Source organism: Lytechinus pictus, chromosome 17 (assembly GCF_037042905.1).
Source record: "Lytechinus pictus isolate F3 Inbred chromosome 17, Lp3.0, whole genome shotgun sequence".
NCBI lineage: Eukaryota > Metazoa > Echinodermata > Echinoidea > Temnopleuroida > Toxopneustidae > Lytechinus > Lytechinus pictus.
In genome coordinates, this window is record NC_087261.1 from 27774765 (window position 1) to 27794360 (window position 19596).

At 36.5% G+C, this 19596-nt stretch overlaps 1 protein-coding gene across 1 annotated transcript in view; it reads right to left on the reverse strand.

The window, feature by feature from the left end:
• LOC129280924 (uncharacterized) overlaps positions 1-11162 on the reverse strand; it is a 299775-nt gene extending 288613 nt beyond the window's left edge. Inside the window, exons 1-6 of the mRNA XM_064112511.1 lie at positions 10985-11162; positions 9317-9432; positions 7603-7712; positions 5457-5540; positions 3940-4101; positions 74-139 (exon numbers count right to left, since the gene is read on the reverse strand). Of these exons, the coding sequence (XP_063968581.1) occupies positions 74-139; positions 3940-4101; positions 5457-5540; positions 7603-7712; positions 9317-9432; positions 10985-11094 (648 nt within the window). The 5' untranslated portion in view covers positions 11095-11162. The remainder of the gene's footprint in view (positions 1-73; positions 140-3939; positions 4102-5456; positions 5541-7602; positions 7713-9316; positions 9433-10984) is intronic.
• Between the last annotated feature and the right edge of the window lie 8434 nt (positions 11163-19596).

Here is a 19596-nt window from a genome sequence, read left to right on the forward strand (position 1 = left end):
ATGAAAGCTTGTACGGTGATACTTTTCATGAAAGAACAAAAACGAACTCATAGTCTAAGCAAAACCAACTTACATCGATTGTGTAAGGGTCAAAGCCACGTTCGGCCTGTCTTCTTTGCGGAGAGCTTTGCGTTTGAGACTGGTGAGCAGAAATCAAAGAGATAACAGTTTAAAAGAACAAGATAAAATTAAGAATATTCTGGCAATTTTCTTTGAGAAAATATATTTGTTTCTTGAAATGCATTAGATGGAATATGTGTTGCACAATAGTATATGATTTTAAACACTTCTCTACCAGTGAAAACCGTCTGTACGTGAAAAGCGTAATACTTGTTGAATCATAGAGAGCGATCACGATATCATTTTTTAGTGCATTAACTTGGATGTATATGCATTAACTGCATTTAACAGTGGAATTGTTTTAAGCTTTGAACTTTTGCTTTACATCTAGTTGATCCATGCAATGAAATACTGGTGAATTCCTATGATATTGCTTTCTATCTTTGAGGATTTTTGCAAACAGCTTGCATCTGACAGAATTAGCATATTGATGAGGAAATAACTGGAAGACGTACCCTAAATTGTAAAATAGTATCAAATAGTCCAGTTGACTTATCAGTTATATTCAATATTTTTAAGGACTTGATAATGTTGCATAGTAATATTCCCGGGGGGGCCAGTTACATTGACGAGTGGATACCATGCGCGACCAAAAAAACACGTAAAAAGGATGTCTTTTTCACGATAGGGCCAGGGTTGGCACGTTTTAAACGGTGTGTTTTAAAACATGTTTTAAAACGCGTTTTAAAACACCTGTTTTTTTTACAAAAAAAACGTGTTTTAAAACACCGCATAGGCTTGTGTGTTGTAAATTTGCATGGATGTGATTTTAGATGAATGCTTTTTTCATACTTTTATTTCTAAAGTGGTGGACTACTAATTAAAACTCTTTCTCAACACCACTCTTTTTCTCCTCTTTCTCTTTCCCCATTCTCCCCTTCTCCATTGCTTTGTCATGTTCCTTTCCTACCTGTTCAATTATGTACATCAATTCATATTAAGAATATTCTCATTTCAACAAAAATATCTGAGTGTTGTGCTCAATTTTTGGACAGGGAAAAAAACACTAGTTAAAATAAGCTCAAATACATAGTAGTACTTGAATGAAATGGAAGTGTTACACAAGCATGATAATATTTTAGAAACTGCCGCCTTCCCGCATAAGGGCCGTTAGCGCGACTGCACGTCGTCTTCCCGCACAAAAGCCGTTAGCGCGCACTGTTAACTGAACGCTAACAGCCTTTCTGCGGGAAAGCGACATGCAGTGTGCGCTACCGGCCTTTGCGTGGGAAGGCGACGCACAAAGCGCGCTAACGGCCTTTGTGCGGGAAGGTGACGATTAATAAACTGTAAAACTGACATCGTAATCTTGAGGTACACACAAAAGCAAGTGAAACTTTGCGCTTTGTAAAGATGAAGAAAAGTACTTTAAACAGTATAAAATAATCAGCTAGCAAACCTTAACCATACAATCCCAGGGGACCTTAATGGCCCCCTCAAAAATTTATATGATAAATCAATAAACATGACATGAGTCCCGCCATATCACTCAAGACTATTTTGGGATGCATGCATGGGTATGCGGTTATGATATTACACAACAAGTGCACATCAGACCGCAAATTGCTCAAAAACGTGATACATGTATTAAAGCCAATTGTAAATTCTCGCCAAAATCTGTATCATTATTGGTACTTTTTGTTAATTAAAATTATTGCCAATAATTTCTATTCCAAAAAAAGAAAAAATGTAAAAAAAACCTTTTATACTGATTATTGTTCTTATATGCATTTGATCTAAATTCCTCAATTGAAAAAAATTAGCAGTTCAAGGGCTTTATTTATAGATTTAACTAAAATTGGCATAATAGATTCAAATGAAATAAAGCATTTCTTGATTTAATGAAATTAAGCTTTGAAACCCCATAGATTACAGCATGTCATTTTCGTCCACTGTGCAAATTCTTCTCGCCCCCCCCCCCCTAGATTGACAAAGCTTAAAATACCCAGGACTACTATGTACATGTATGAGGAATAAACCTATAAAATGTCAACTTTAGTGGGTTATTTGGGGTATTCAATTTTCATGATTTAGTAATTTTTTCAGGAAATATTAACTTTTCTGTTGGAAATTCAGTAACAAAAATTGTAGTCTTCTCTTACTTACTCCAAAAATGTATTTAAAACACCAAGAGCTTAAATCAGACTGTATAGTTAAATTGATTTACGGAAAATTGCATCATTCGTTGGAAAAAAAACGTTTAAAAACGATTTAAAACGTTTTAAAACAATAAAAAACGTATTATTTGTTTTTTTTGATAAAAAACGTTTTTTATTACAACTAGGGCACGTTACGTACGTAACGTGATAAGGGTGTCAAAAACACAAAAATAATGAAAAAAGGGTATCTATTTCGCTAGGACAATTACGTGTTTAGGGTCGAATTTGCGGGGATGATAAAACAAAATTAAAATGTTTTATAAAGGATGTCCTTTTTGCCCCCAACACTTCGTGTTTAGAGTCCAATTTGCGCGAGGTGTAGAAGGTGGGGTCGTACTAAACCAAACAAGGTAAAGCCGACGACCGAAGGACCCGTAACAATAAAACATTCCTGTACTTGTTTAGGGGTTCATTTCAGGGAATATTTGCCAACAGTATCGTTTTGTTTCCAATACTTGTTAAGGGTAGGGTTTCACACGCCAATACTTGTTAAGGGGTGCATTTTCAGAATATGGAAATTACGTGTTTAGGGTGCTTTTCGAGACCCCATGGTCGCGCATGGTATCCACTCGTGAATGGAAGTGGCCCCCCCGGGGTAATATTACTGAACAAAAATGTCAAGATATGTCTCTGAGAAAATTGGGGGACCATTTCATATACAGCTTTTTACTACTGATATATTTTAACCATCTTCCAGTTGCCATAGTAACAGTGCATTTCAGCCAATCACATTCAAGGAAACTTGTTAGATCTGACAACTTTTCAGATGACAGATGTTGATGGAATGTTCCCCCGGATTGATACTAACATTGTTGCAGACATACGTGTAGAGATATGTCTCTATCATCCATGTTTCAACAAAAAGAAGATGGACACAGAAAAAATCACTGATGGAGTTAACCACTTGACTGGGTAGCACGTAATATTACGTGCTGGGCGAGTGTACGATCTGTGCGGGGCACGTAATATTACATGCTTGACCTATCTTCTGTTTGAGGCGTCAGCACCGCGCTGTTAATACCCCTACAATGAAAACAGCGCATGTATATCAAATTTCAGACAATGGTCACCAGATGGCGCTATTCCACAAAAGTTATCAAAACTTTTGCAGTGATTTATAAATTGTTTGTATTCACTTTTCCATAGTGATAGTGTACGGCGCTCAGTTCAAAATGGCGACTCGCAGTGGAAAAGTGAAATCGGAATGATTTTGATGAAACTTTAGATGATAGGAGTAATAGATTTAGTGAAAGATCTGTGTCAGAAGGGGAGGATGATTTTTTTGTATGGATATTGGAAATAGTGATTAGGAAAGTGATGTGATTATTGTCCCAAATACATGTAGATCTAACTTGTTAGTCCCATTCAGTAGCACCAGGAGGGTCAGTGCGCATTACAGCCTATAGCAGTCAAGTGGTTAAACAAGTAGTGGTACCATGACAGTTGCTCCTAGGACAATTGCTTTGATGGAAAAAAATCATAAAGCCTAACATCCAAAACTAAATAAACCCTAATCCTAACATTTACATTATTCTGAATGAAAAAATACATTACAATCCTAACTTTAAACCCTAAGCCCTCTGAGATATAAGGACCAGAGCAAAGGTCGCAAGAGCATACGTCGTGTCACCAACCAAACTCCTAGAAATCAGGTTTTTACCTTAACCTGGGGCACAATGGAGGCCTCGACCTGAGACGGCGACGAGACTGGGAACTCAATCCTAGAAGAGGCTGGGGACTCTATTCTAGATGACGAGATCGGGGACTCGACTCGAGGAGACGCAGCTGAAGATCTTGACGTAGGTCTGGACTCTACCCTAGCCTGTTGTTTGGTAGGAGAAGGGAGGGGGGGTGTAGATGGGGGGGGGGCGAGATTCAAAGAGATTGGTGGCTGGTGAGTGATGCAACTACATATATGGCTTGATTGACTAGTTTACATGTAGCTACATTCATCGTGCTAAGAGCAGTGTGTTAGAGTTTAGGTTAGGGAAAAAGTGATAAGAGGGAAAGAGGTTTAGTTTTGAGTCCATACATGATGATGATGCCGGTGGTAGTGGTAGTTGTGGTGGTGGTGGTTGTCATAGTAAAGATGATAGTGATGCTGGTGTTGATGGTGGTGGGGGAGGAATAAATTATAATAATGCTGACAATCATATGATGATCATGATCATGATCATGATCATGATCATGATGATGATGGTGGTGATGATAATGGTTACTGGCGATGATGACAGTGATAATGATTATGATGATGACGATGTTGATAATAGTGATGATGGTGGTGGTAATGGTTAAAGTGGCGATGATGATAGTGATAATGATTATGATGACAATGTTGATAGTGGTGATGATAGTGGTGATGATAATGGTTATGAAGGTGATGAAGATGACGATGATGATGATGATGGTGATTATGATGATGATGGTGATTATGATGATGATGATGATTATGATGATGATGATGATGATTTTGAGGATAGTAATGATGAAAATAATAAAGATGATGATAAGGAGGAGGGAATAGGACGATGATGATGATGATGATGTTGGTGACAGTTGTAATAATGACAGCAAAAGGAATACAGGAACCAGGAACACCACACCTAATGAGCTTGTAGAGTGCAATGCAATAGAAATGTTTCACGCATGCAGTATTAACACTTTCTACACAAGGAAAAAAATGTCATTACACCATTTCTCAATCATTTCTAAGCCATTTCAAAAGATGGTGGTCACACTTGAAGGAAGACAATTATTTTACAAGAAACAATTTTCAGTCCAACAAAATGGCATGGAAGTATAAAACATAGCTCTGTTTCTTTGAATAAATCTAGAAAGTAATAAGCATCAAGAACATATCTTAGAACTGTACTGTACAAAAAATGAACTTTTCTCTCATACAGGTACATACATTTGATTTCACTTCAGTCACGATAAAACCCTTGAACCTTTTTCCTCTTTTAATACACTAACTAAAAAAATTTAGTCTTTAACACAGACAATGGTTTTGTCTCATTAACCTACCACATACAGTACATGCACCTGAATATTGTCAAAAGTAAACTCAACTTTGGCAACTTAAATTTCTCTTTTCAAATAACATTATATAATATATAAACATTGTATCAGAAAAATAGAATGAAAATATTTCATTTCCATTTTGTTTTTTCTACTTACAGAAGTAGTAGATTTAATGGTTCTTTCTGTTCGAGAAGTCTTAGTGGAGGAAGTTTTAGTGGGGGACGTTTTTCCTCCCTTTCTCTACTCGCATCAAGGTTACCATGACAACATAGTGGGTTGATAGAATTGACGCAAATAGCAATCAGAGTAGATTCATAACCGAAACCGAGAAAATAGATAGCATTGTAAAATGCCACATGAAATTCCCATAATGTAATGATTGACGAAAGTATCAGGAAGATGTTATGGTAATTGCAGAGACCCGAGAAGAATAATGGAAAAAATGAGAAAAATCAGTGATAATTGAAAAACCAATTGCCCCAAAAATCAAATGTACATTACATTCCCATAAAAGCCAAATGAATATACCATATGAAGTTTGAAAAGGAAGATGGGCAAGGCAACAAATTTGATGTGAAGAGAATGAAAAGATGGATGATTTGAGGGAGGGGATGGTGCGATCGAAGAGTGGGAGGGGGGCAATAACACCACCAATGAATGAAAGGAAGGGTGATACACATCAAAGGTGCCAAATGACGGTGCATTTATATGGTATCACACAAAGAGGGTGTTGTATATCAAAGGTGCAAAATAAAGGTGCATTTATATGTTATCACACAAAGAAGGGCAATGCACATCGATGGTGCCAAATGAGGGTGCATTTATGTGGTACCGCACAAGAGGGAAGGTACACATCAAAGGTGCCAAATGACGGTGCATTTATGTGGTATCACACAAAGAGGGATGGTACACATCAAAGGTGCCAAATGACGGTGCATTTATGTGGTGTCACACAAAGAGGGATGGTACACATCAAAGGTGCCAAATGACGGTGCATTTATGTGGTATCACACAAAGAGGGGTGTTGCAGATTAAAGGTGCCAAATAAAGGTGTATTACGAAGGAATGAGGAAAGATAAATTGCACCACACAAAGAAGGATGATGCACAAAAAGGTGCAAAATGAAGGTGCATTTTCAAAGATAAGCGAAATATAAATTTACACCGCCCATAGAATCAATTGAAGAGGGATATAAAAAAAAATCCATGTCCAGGGGTAATAAAGGGGAACAGGAAAACAAAAACAGGGATTCAGCAATATTTTTGACAGATTGGGAAAAAATGAGGGTGTAACAGGCACCAAATGAAATTGCATTGTGGAGGACATCACCAGAGTATGAAAAAGCATGATGCATATGAGAATAATTGACGATACATTTGTCAAAATAGAAATAACATTACACCAAGACAAAATATAATGGTACCAATTTGAAGGAATACAGAATGGAATATAATTTGGTGGAAAGGAAAGTATGAGAAATGGAGGGTAAAATAAAACAGGAAAGAAAATTAGAATTCAACTTAAATTTTGCACTTTGGGTCATGTTTTCAAGAAGAGTTAAGGTATTTCCAGAAATTCCATAAGTAATTTGGAAAATACAAGGCATTTCAAATGGGATGTGAATGTAAAGTGAAAATTTAGAGTAGCAATACACACATTTCAAAAGTTTGGCTTAATGAAAAAAACATGTTCAAAAGTTTTGAAATAAAGATGCATTTAACAAATTTGATGTAATTTATACCACACTACCCGAGGTCAATGCAAATCATGGGATTCCTTTCTTTTTTAAGACACTTAACATTTACAACATGACATGATAAAAGCAACATTTGATCGCATATAACTCCTACAACCAATCGGATTTATTGTTTGCTTTTGCTTGATTTTTAGAGCTTTTCATGCTTATAATTTTACAAATAATTTGTTAGTAAGTGAACCATTCAGCTCCTTCCTCTCATGCAGTTCTTCCTGGCTGTTTGAATTTCCACCAATCAGAGCGCTTGGTTTATACAACATAGCTTCATGTTGTCTTGGAGCTGCATAGTACATACATCTCATTTTTATTGAAGAGAAAGTGCTTTCAACCTATGATGTCATTTAGATGTCAAAGGTCAAAATGTCAAGAGGTCACAGGCTGTTACAGTACAGTGAAGTGCTAGAAATAAACATAATACATAATAATGGATATAACCATTTCTGAGAGTTGGACTGAACATTGAGGCCAGAGGTTACAGCTGATCTCTAGGTTAACAGCTCATTAATCTGTGAGTCAACAGAGGTCAAAGTTCAAAGGTCATCTCACCTCTGAGGAAGAGAATGAAGTACTGCTCTCAGGGACTTTGGGGAAGACATTGTAGAGAGACGACACGTAGGTCATGATGGATTTATCGTCTGGTTTGGGGACATCCACATCTAAAAAAAAAAAAGGGGGGGAAATGTGACTGCCATTAAATGTTTAAATTGATTAATTAAGGATATAATCTGATTAAATTCTATTATTTTCTACATTACCTGGATAAACAGGTCACGCAATTGTCCATAAGGCTCTACCAACGTTTGGTTAACATGGCTATTTTTACGGATCATACAACTAATTATATCCGTTACAAAGTAACTATCGAATTTTGTCTCAAATTCAACTTCACTTTGAATGATACATGAGTATCCATCACCATCGGTTACTGCAAGGCAGATCATACCATTATCTGATTTAGGGGTATTTTTTTTCTTTCAGGGTAGAGGAGACAAGTAACTCCAATGTGTTTCTCTGCAGTGCTGAACGCACATCCCACATTAGTCTCCATCGCAAAATTATTTCACACTCCTAAACACAAATGGTTTATTCCTCCACCACAATGGAGTATTACCATCTCAGATCATACCATTATCTGATTTAGGGGTAATTTTTTTCTTTCAGGGTAGAGGAGACAAGTAACTCCAATGTGTTTCTCTGCAGTGCTGAACGCACATTCCACATTAGTCTCAATCGCAAATTATTTCACACTCCTAAAAACAAATGGTTTATTCCTCCACCACAATGGAGTCTTACCATCTCAGATCATACCATTATCTGATTTAGGGGTAATTTTTTCTTTCAGGGTAGAGGAGACAAGTAACTCCAATGTGTTTCTCTGCAGTGCTGAACGCACATTCCACATTAGTCTCAATCGCAAATTATTTCACACTCCTAAAAACAAATGGTTTATTCCTCCACCACAATGGAGTACACTGTATTACCATCTCAGATCATACCATTATCTGATTTAGGGGTAATTTTTTCTTTCAGGGTAGAGGAGACAAGTAACTCCAATGTCTTTCTCTGCAGTGCTGAACGCACATCCCACATTAGTCTCAATCGCAAATTATTTTACACTCCTGAACACAAATGGTTTATTCCTCCACCACAATGGAGTATTACCATCTCAGATCATACCATTATCTGATTTAGGGGTATTTTTTTTCTTTCAGGGTAGAGGAGACAAGTAACTCCAATGTCTTTCTCTGCAGTGCTGAACGCACATCCCACATTAGTCTCAATCGCAAATTATTTTACACTCCTAAAAACAAATGGTTTATTCCTCCACCACAATGGAGTACACTGTACTACCATCTCAGATCATACCATTATCTGATTTAGGGGTATTTTTTTTCTTTCAGGGTAGAGGAGTCAAGTAACTCCAAATGTGTTTCTCTGCAGTGCTGAACGCACATCCCACATTAGTCTCGATCGCAAATTATTTCACACTCCTAAACACAAATGGTTTATTCCTCCACCACAATGGAGTATTACCATCTCAGGTCATACCATTTTCTGATTTAGGGGTCTATTCTTACCTTCTGGATCGAGGAGACGAGTAACTCCAAGGTGTTTCTCTGCAGTACTGAACGCACATCCCACATTAGTATCAATCGCAAATTATTTCACACTCCTAAAAACAAATGGTTTATTCCTCCACCACAATGGAGTATTACCATCTCAGATCATACCATTATCTGATTTAGGGGTCTTTTCTTACCTTCTGGATCGAGGAGACGAGTAACTCCAAGGTGTTTCTCTGCAGTACTGAAGGCACGTTCCAGATTGGCCCGGTGCTCGGATGGCTTCAGGGACTCGAAGTCAATCAAGTCAGGCCTAAACAAAAAATACAAGAAGATAATATACTAATAGCGGATAGGCATGAGTGCGATGGTGCGATATTTCGCATGAGGTGAAAGAAAGATGCTTTATTCAACAAGGCGTGAGCCGAGTTGAATAGAGCGTTTCTTTCTTTAACCGAATGCGAAATCTCGCACCATTGCATGAATAAGAATATTCGCTATTTGTGTTGTACAACGCATCGGAATTTAGCGAAAATATGAAAAAACAAAGAGTTTATCCCTATAGTAATCTATGAAAAGGGAACAAAAATACCAAAAGCAGAAAGCAAAATCCCACAAGCGCACATGACCTTGGGCAGCCTTGCGCATTTAGTCAGCTGGCTTATACGCGTATTGTTCATTTTTACCGAGCGCAATGAATTAAATCGTATTGTGACGTCACCTCCTAAAGCCGTGCAACGGTACATTTTGGACGGTACATATTGGATGGTACGTCTTTTGTGCAACGGTACGAATGTTTGACATTCAGCCTCCCATTTGCTCGCGTACAACAAGCTAAGTAGGCGTTGTACAACAATTAATGATAATAATAATCTATATTTCATTAGTCGAAAAAGAAATCACAAATAGAAATCCTCTGCAAATTAATTTTTTCCAATTGATTGTAGGTCCAGCAGCCACTGAACAGAGCCAGTTCGATGTCGCTTTGTCCCTTAAATCGTTGAACCCAAAAAATGGTAGCAGCAACTCCCATCTTTTGACCTCTCTTGGTCTGATATGGCCGGGGCTTTTGAACTCCCGACCTCCTGGTCGTGATGTGGGGATGCTCTACCAATTGAGCCGACACATCGGTTAATCCAAATAATCCCTGGTAATGCATGGATGATGTCCTGAGAGCATGGATAAATCTAATTTCATGCCATCTGATTACCAAGGGATAAGCCAAGCTGAGCCTTCCGTCACTTACTGAAGTTATGACCACTGTTCAGCTATTTCCATAAAATGTTGAAAACTATATCCTCAACTGATGGGGCTGAAGGTTGGCGAGAGTGTAATGACCCCAAAATTAAAGGGCAAGTCCACCCCAACAAAAAGTTAATTTAAATAAAAAGAGAAAAATCCAACAAGCATAACACTGAAAATTTCATCAAAATCACATGTAAAATAAGAAAGTTATGACATTTAAAATATTCGCTTAATTTCTCAAACAGTCAAATGCACATCCTGGTCGGTATGCATGTTCAGGGAGGAATTAATCGTTGTTTTAACTTGACAATGAAGAGAAGATTAGAATATTTCATATTTCATTTAATAAAATACAAAACAAATAGTGAGTGGATGACGTCATCGGTCTCCTCATTTGCATATCGACAAGGATGTGCATATAACTGTTTTGTGAAATTAAGCGAATATTTTAAATGTCATAACTTTCTTATTTTACATCTGATTTTGATGAAATTTTCAGTGTTATGCTTGTTGGATTTTTTTCTTTTTATTCGAATTAACTTTTTGTTGGGGTGGACTTGTCCTTTAACATGGAAGAAGTGGGGAGGGGTGCATTGAGGAAGGGGGCGGGGGTCACTCACCTGTTCCTGTGTATAATGGCATTGAACGCCAATCCATCTCTCCAGCTCCGCCCAAAATCTTTGACCTGAACTCCTGGATAGTTCTTGACGTTGCGCTGGGCCCACGCCATGAGGGCCTCCTTCGCCTGCAAGGTCTGGCCGCCTCGAGCGCCATCGGATTCCACCAAAACTTCAGAAATCTGGAGTTAAAAAGATAAATTGGGAGAAAAGGGGTTTAGTATTGTAGATACACTGTTGACCAAAGGGCAGAAACAATGAGTTATTTGGATGTGATGAATACTATTCAAAAATACAATCTTTATTTATATAGGAGTAAGCTCATTGGACAGGTAGCATTTTTTTCCATTCTTGTAAATTTGGACAAAATCAATGTCAAAATAATAATGTTTAGAATACAAATTTTTCAAGTACACAGATCTATGTTGAACTCTGGTAGGGCTTCCTTTAAAGTTTATAATGATATCATGAATGGCTTTTGAACAAAGCAACATATTGACGATAAACATCAGATTTCCAAAGTGTCTTTAAAAAGGCATATAGTACCAGTAAGAAATTAAACTTCTTCAACCTTTCAATTACTTTCATGATTTAAATCTGTCAACCAAAGTTATGGTTCATTACTTTGTTTCAAATAGTTGCAAATTTGATAAGCAGTATTATAGATTAAAATATTGCTGATTTTGAGTTATCTAATATTCAGCTACAACATCCACACACACATTAAAGCACACAGATCATTCCATATAGTCCTCATCTTCAAAGAATAAAAATCAATCACATCATGATCACAGTGAACATACACTTCAATACACAAAAACAGTTTCACAAATCTTCATCTTCCTCACACATTATAGGTTATACAGTTCACCTCAGAACAAAGTAACCAAGTACAACCCTCAGCAAGAATAATAATGTAAATATTTTTCATTAAAGCACTATAGAATTGCTAAATATCATTATTTGGTTGTAGTTGTTGAATTTGAAGTTGTTGTTGTTATTATTATCTTTATGATTATTATCATTATTTTCTAGAAACAATAAAATTTGTTTAGCAAGCAATTCTCTTTAGAAAAAAAAAGGCAACAAAGACAATTGGCCTAACTTTTCAACAGAAGGAGTGCCTGGGATCGCCTCAGTACAAGCCAAGCCCTTGGAACAAGCTGGAAAATAATTACTAAGGCCCGGTCATGCTAAGGAGCAAGCTATTATCTGACGTAATTACCGAGCACCTTCATCCAATTTGCCGACGAGTGATTGAATTCATTTAGCCCTGGGACCGCTCCTGTCTTGGCTAATCCTTGCTCTTTAAAGACACAAAACAGCTTTCGCAAATTCACATGAATATTAACCTATTGATTGCTAAATTCTATAATTCCCATAGGCTTTGTGCAGAGATCACATGGTTGCAGTTGGCAATGGGTTAATAACAACAAAATGCTAATTTGAGCTCAGATTGAAAATCGTCAGAGAAAGCATCATTTTGTATGCACATCCATGTAAAAATAAACAGTGCGGATTTTTTCGCATTTACCAGTAATTAATTTATCACTTACGCATTCATTTATCACTAAATTTATCATAAACCATGTACAATGAGTAGGCTGATATGCATCCTATCTGGGGTCCTGTTTGATAAAGACTCGTTATAATTTAACAAATACACCATTTCTATTACAAGCTTACTATCAACCGATCAAATTTATGGATTTCAGTAGCTTTTATTGGAAATTTTTTTACCATTAGAAGTTACATGTATATACTATGGGCCCCTCGGCTTAAATTTATCCTTGGGTTCCCTATTTATTGGCCTTAATGCCCCTCTCACTAGCCTTCATATATTTTCAGTTTCCTATTTGCTCACCCATTAGAAAAGTAGTCATGCCCAATCTAGGACATGTGCATCATTATAAACCTTGTAAATGTCCTGTATTTTATCATTTATTGAATTTACATTCATTTCTTTTTAATTCAAGGTCAACTTTTAGACTTGAAGACACAATCTAAACTTTGCGGATATAAAATAAATCCAGATCGACTTTGAATAGTGACCAGCTGAAAGTCAGATTTATTTTTAATCCTCAGGATTAAATTCCCAATCTAAAAAGGTATGAATTCAAATCTATTAGCTCTGAATTCAAATCCACAATGTTTAAAGTCTAAATCCAACATTCCGACATTACTTTTCAGTGCCGATCTGGATCTACCTTAAATCATTGAAATTCAAAGAGTAGCGAGACAAAGGATTGCATAATTTCATCCGAGTCGTCCTTTAATACCAACATAAGGTATGTGACTGACTCATAGTGCAGCACATTTGATGTATCATATACCAATGCACATCTTCACTACCTTATATTATAGTCAGATGTGATGTAAGAGGCAATCCATCATCACTCCAATATCATTTCAGAATGACTTTCAATCATGGAGAAGTCAGTATGGCCTCCACCAAGTATGTTCTAAGATGAGCAATGATTCATTACTACACGTATCAGGGATGAAGCCAAGGCCGGCCTCGAGGCCACATTTTGTTGGCCTTGACCTTGACCTTGACTCGACTCAAATTCTAATGATTTTTTTTTCTATTGATTATAAAGTCTAAACATCTTGCTTTTTGGGCAGATTAAATATAGTCTTTGATAGACCCTCACCTCCTTTCCAAATTCTGCACATGCCAGTATACATGAATCTGTAGAATTCTGATACAACTAAAAGCCTCCCTTAGTTTTGGATAAACATCCAGATGATGAAAAAGGGGGAATGTAATCTTCTCCACCACATGCCTGACAAAAATCAATCACAATTTGGCGCAAGCGATCATCTCCAAATAAGCAAAACTGTCTCAATGCTGACGTATTTTTCCCAAAATATCGCTCCTGCCGCGCTCGGAACTCTGGGAGAAACATGATGAGGGGAGGATGAGAGAAGGATGACGTACGAAGATGAGTCATCCATCTTTCCACTCCGAGGGAGTCCTCAGACATTGACGATGGAGAAACGACTCCATTATCATACCAATGTCAATGAGATGCAGAGAGCATTGATGGAGAACACTTGTAACACAAAGGTATATGATCGTACACCTGATGTGCAGAATTGTGTTTCCTACCACAGCAAGTGGATATCTACATTTATTTATAAAACTATATCAGAGATGCATAGAGCATTGAGAACACTTGCAACTCAAAGGTACATGATCTTATACCTGATGTGCAGAATTGTGTTTCCTACCATAGCAAGTGGATATCTACATTTATTTTATACAGTGTATAAAACTATTACATCAATGAGATGCAGAGAGCATTGAGAACATATGAAGGTACATGATCTTACACATGATGCACGCAGCATTTTGTTTCCTACAATAGTCTGAGGTTTACATTCTCATTATCATACCAATGAGATACAGAGAACATTGGAAGAACACTTACACTTGACCTTACACCTGATGTGCAGAATTTTGTTTCCTACCACAGCATTTGTCTATCTACTTCACATGTATCTTGGGCAAGTAGGAGATGACTTAGTAAAAAGAAACTAGGGGTTTTAAATTAAGATTCTGATGCCTTTACTCAAAAGAAATTTGACTTTGAAATTGAAGAGCCATTTTTAACGCATGTTTTGCATAATCAGTTCTGAAAGCTTGCTTTGACTTGGGCAAATATTCAAACTTGAGTTCGAATTATGCAACTTTACCTGAAGGAGGATCCAGCTTAAAATTAGTTTTAATTAACAGGAGAGAAACGATTTCCTTAATTGACACTTTCGAATAACTTTATTCCTTCTGTTACTACACAATAAAACTTAATATTTCAAGGCCCTTTTTAAAGCCACTAATTTAACAGCAGTCGTTCTACAATCAATAGTTATAGAATCACTTTTCTGGTTTCATTGACATTTATATCATAAAATTGTTATGGCTCCCAAATACTGTCACAGCTAGCTGCAGTACAATAATAGAAGTTCATCACAAAAAAAAAATGAATGATTACAGGTATTCAATCGAATTAACATGTCTTACAGTGGATTTGACATGTATTTATATCAACAAAAGTGGCCAGACCCTTTCTATTTACACTCATTTATCACCATGGCAACAAATGACCCACACTCAATATCTGCCATACCTATGCATTCTCATAAACATGGTAATGATGAATGCGAGTTGACAGAGGGATGACATCACACCAGTCTGTAATATCATAGACATCCAAGGGGGAGTTCACACTAGCAATAATGTCAGCCTAAACATTTGCCTCAAACCTGTATTGGATACCAAAGGCGAGGCACCAGGCAATTTCTATGCCCACTTTATTTAAAGGTAAATAAAATCAATTCAATTGAAATTAAATCAATAACTGTATAGGCCTACATACACATACATGGATCAAGATAATTAAATAATAGGATTTCGGGGGTTATAGTTCATTTTCAAATTGAAATTCTAAGAAAAAGTAAAATTAATTAATTTTATATGTTTGCACGTAATCTATTTAACACTTAAATCATACTAGTTGTCGTCCATCCATCAAATGAAATTTTTTCATAATAACTCAATGAAGACATATCCATTTAATATTTCAAAATAATAGAATTTCTCTTGACAGTCTATGGAATTGGTGATGTCTATTTTTTTTAATAGTTTTTCGAATTTATCAGATCTTTATTGTTATGAGTATATTACTCTATGCATTTAATGACAAGAAATTTTGTGACTTCTTCCTCTAGGGGCCAATAAGGTCTTGCCGCATGTTTTTCTCTGGGGGCTGGGGCTAACACACACACACCCACACCAAAACATAAAACGAAACCAATATTCCTCTTTTGTACACAGTAAAAACGTTGTTTAAACATTTTATACAATGCTGTTTACTACATGAACCTCACAGTAGTTGTTTAAACTGTTTAAATAAGTGTTTAAAATGTGTACAATCATAAACAACAAAGTTTATTTGTTTAACTTAATTCTCAATAAATTAAGCAAGGTTGTTGAAACTGTGCTGTAAGGTTCATATTGTAAACATTGTTGTATAAAATTTTAAACAACACCTTTACTGTGTAGTATAACGAGCAGACATGAGCCCTGTTGCACGAAACATTCTATAATGGTAATTGCCATGGCAACAATACTCAACAGCCAATCAAAATCAAGGATTACATGAAAGTGTCCATTGCATGGCAAAGAAATACCTTCTGTCCTAGGAGGCCCCAAGAGTACTGAAGTACAGGAGTAATAAATAATGCATAGTCATTGACAGGAATAAATTTTACCATAATGTGACATGTCTGGCACCTGCATTAAAAACTATCAATGTTCATTATATTCTCATATAGCAGGAGTGGTTTCGAGTTTGGCATTCTCACTGCCACTGTCAATGTCACCCATTCACGTTCTAAATAAAGCATTGACTTTTTAAATCAAACCTTGTATCACTTATATAGATCCTAGTACCCTGTCCTAATACCCATAACCCCCACCCTCCACATCTCATGCCCCCTCCCATGCCCCCTCTCCCCCCCCCCCCAACAAAAATAAATAAATAAAATGAATGAATGATACCCATGAACTACCCAAATAACAAAAAGTCACACACTTCCAGAATGAATGCATGCATGAATGAATGAATGAATGAATGGATGGATGAATGAATAAATAATCAAATAAATAACTAAATATAAAAATAAATTAGGTAGGAGTCACCCCTGTAGAAACATTGTCAAACATCGCTGATCCCCCAACCCCCTCCTGAACAAAATGCAGCTAGAGGGATGCGTAGCTACGCCACTTACGGTAAATAGTACATGTAGACAGTGTAAAACATTATATCCAGTACCCTTTTGCACCTTAGCATTGAGAAGTAGACTAAATAACTATCATCACATCCAATGGAGAAATGTCAGAAGTCAATTGGCTGTGACATGAGAAGCAATTGATCAATCTGTGAAGTGTGGGTTACTTACAAGTATTACAAGTACATTGTATGTTATAATCAACGACTACAAACATATATCATGGATGAGTAGGTGTACATTCGGTGCTGCACCGAATGTACACTACTCATCCATTAACGTGCTACCCTACCCCAACAATAAAATCTGCCTTCTTCCTTATAGATTTATTTTAGAATGACTGATGAAATAACAAGTATAAGGTAGGCTCTGCCCCTAAATGACACCAAATTTTAGGGAATAGGAAAAGAATGCCTTGATACAAATTCAAGCTCATCACCAGTTTCCATTTTACTGCAGCTATATCAATATTTCATTGGACATTTATTGAAAAGTGTCAAATTTTCCACCCAGAGTATATGTATAACAACGCCGGTGAATAATCCTTCTAAATTGGGGGCATGATGTATCAAGAAGTTCAATCAGTTCATTCCTGAAATGGATGCAGTATATAAGGGCCTATACTTTTTATAGGGTGTTTGGATGTTTTCCTACTCATATAACAAATAATCAGAAATTGATTAAAAAGTGTCAGATTGTCAACTTTGAATAGGAGATCATCCAGTATTGACCAGTCTCCTCATTCTTGAGAATGTCAGTGTATTTCTAAAATGGCCACAATATGCATGTACACCTTTCCGTGACTTCTTTATAGGATGTTCGAATCCTTTGGGCACTTCGATTGAGGATAATCATCATAAAGTCCTAAACAGAGCCCCTTTTGAGAGACTGATCCACGGTTTTAAACTTTATCTCACACATCCTCCGCTAAATTTGTTCTATTAATAAAAAAAAGCCTTCCACCTTAGTTCTGGCCTCAAAGAGCCCATCAAGACTCTCCAAGTGAGCGATTTCTTCTTCAATAGTGTCTCGACCTTGGCATTTCTTCGGCCTGAATAACCGACCTTCACCATGGATTTGGAAGGACAGGGATGCCGACTGGGGTATATCTCTGCTTTTAAGTCAGCTAAGAGTTGGTTGCAAAGATGTTTAAAAATTAATAACATTTAAAAAAAAGCACTAAGCAGAGTTCGCAGGAAAGAAATTTTTAGCTATTATCTGTAGATAAAACTAATTAATCTCTTAGTTTTCCTCCAAGTCTCATGAAGCCTATTCATTAACATAAAACACATCATTTTTATGTGGATAGCGCTTTCTATAAATATCAATATTTTGTAAATACTGATTAAATTTTGGATGTTGAATGATTAATAACAAATCTTAAACCTCTTTACTTCTCCTTGAACTAAATACCGTCTACCAACCCGAGGCCTCTTTGGCTTATGTTAAATAAGGTGATGTCTGCGATCCTGCACGGTCTGGTAGATCTGCCGCAAACAGAATATTCATCAATGCTCACAGACAAAAATGATGCGAGCCCCACCCTTTTACAAGCCATTAGCCCCATCCTTGATGATAAATACACTGAGCTAAACTGGATAGATGAATTGGTGGATTGAGACACACTATAAACATAAATCTTTTATCTCCATACTTTTAATATTGGGTAATCATTATTCAAAGATTTTACAGACCTTGTACATAGTCAAATGGATACATGTTTCACAACCATCTCTGTTCCTTTTTCTACATTTCTTTCCTATTCACTTCTAGAAATTCTGGTTCCAAATGACTGTTACGTACGTAACGTGCCCTATCTTAAAAAGACATCCTTTTTACGTGTTTTTTGGTCGTGCATGGTATCCAATCGTCAATATAAGTGGCCCACCCGGGGAGCTTCTACAACCATGCATGAATAAGAATTAAATCTTGTTGTTTAAGATTTTAAACACTTGTTTAAACCGTTTACACAACTACTGTACTATACGGTTTATATAGTAAACAGCGCTGTATAATTCACGCAGGATTTTTTTGTGTGTACCATAAACCATGAACACATTGCAAGCATATTAATACAAATTGTACACGCATTATATATTCAAAGTACGAGAAGAGAATGAAGAGAAAAGAAAAAACACAACTTATTTTGTTTTGCTTATGAATCAAGAAAGTAACATGAATAGATTTCACTTTTTTTTTCTTGGCATTAACCACTTTTCCAAGTCACTGTAAATTAAAAAAGGGGTATCCTTAAAAGTTCTTAAAATGTTGATGAGGTTTTGTGAAAATACACCTGCTCATTTCATCAATAATTTTGCTGTATATTCCTCCTCATACAGTGCAAAGCCCTCTGACATTAATACGTAAATGATAGTCCCAAACGATTTTACCCTTCGTTGCATGCCCATGAAATGTGTTGACTGGTTATGATAAGGAGAAAGGTCGTTAGAACTTTCCAAAATTAAGTTCCTTAAAGGCTTCAAGAAATAAACACTTTATTTGCATTCCTTAATTAAAATGTGATCTTCGCATCTTTATAGTATTTACCTGTTGCCTACAAAAACCGAACACAATTTCATATACTGTTCATAATCATAATAACAAAAGGTAAAAAAGGTGGCAAAATAAAAACTATTTTGGTATCCGAGGTGGGAGACTGTTTCCAAGGGATAATTTTGTTAATTAATGTTTTTGCTTTCTTTTGACAAATGCAATTGAATTCTTGACCTAAATCATGTTGTCCATGACAATCTTGGAATTGTCAGTTCTTTCTTCATTTTGTGAAATCTTTCTACTTTTCCTATCACGGAAAACAGGGGGCA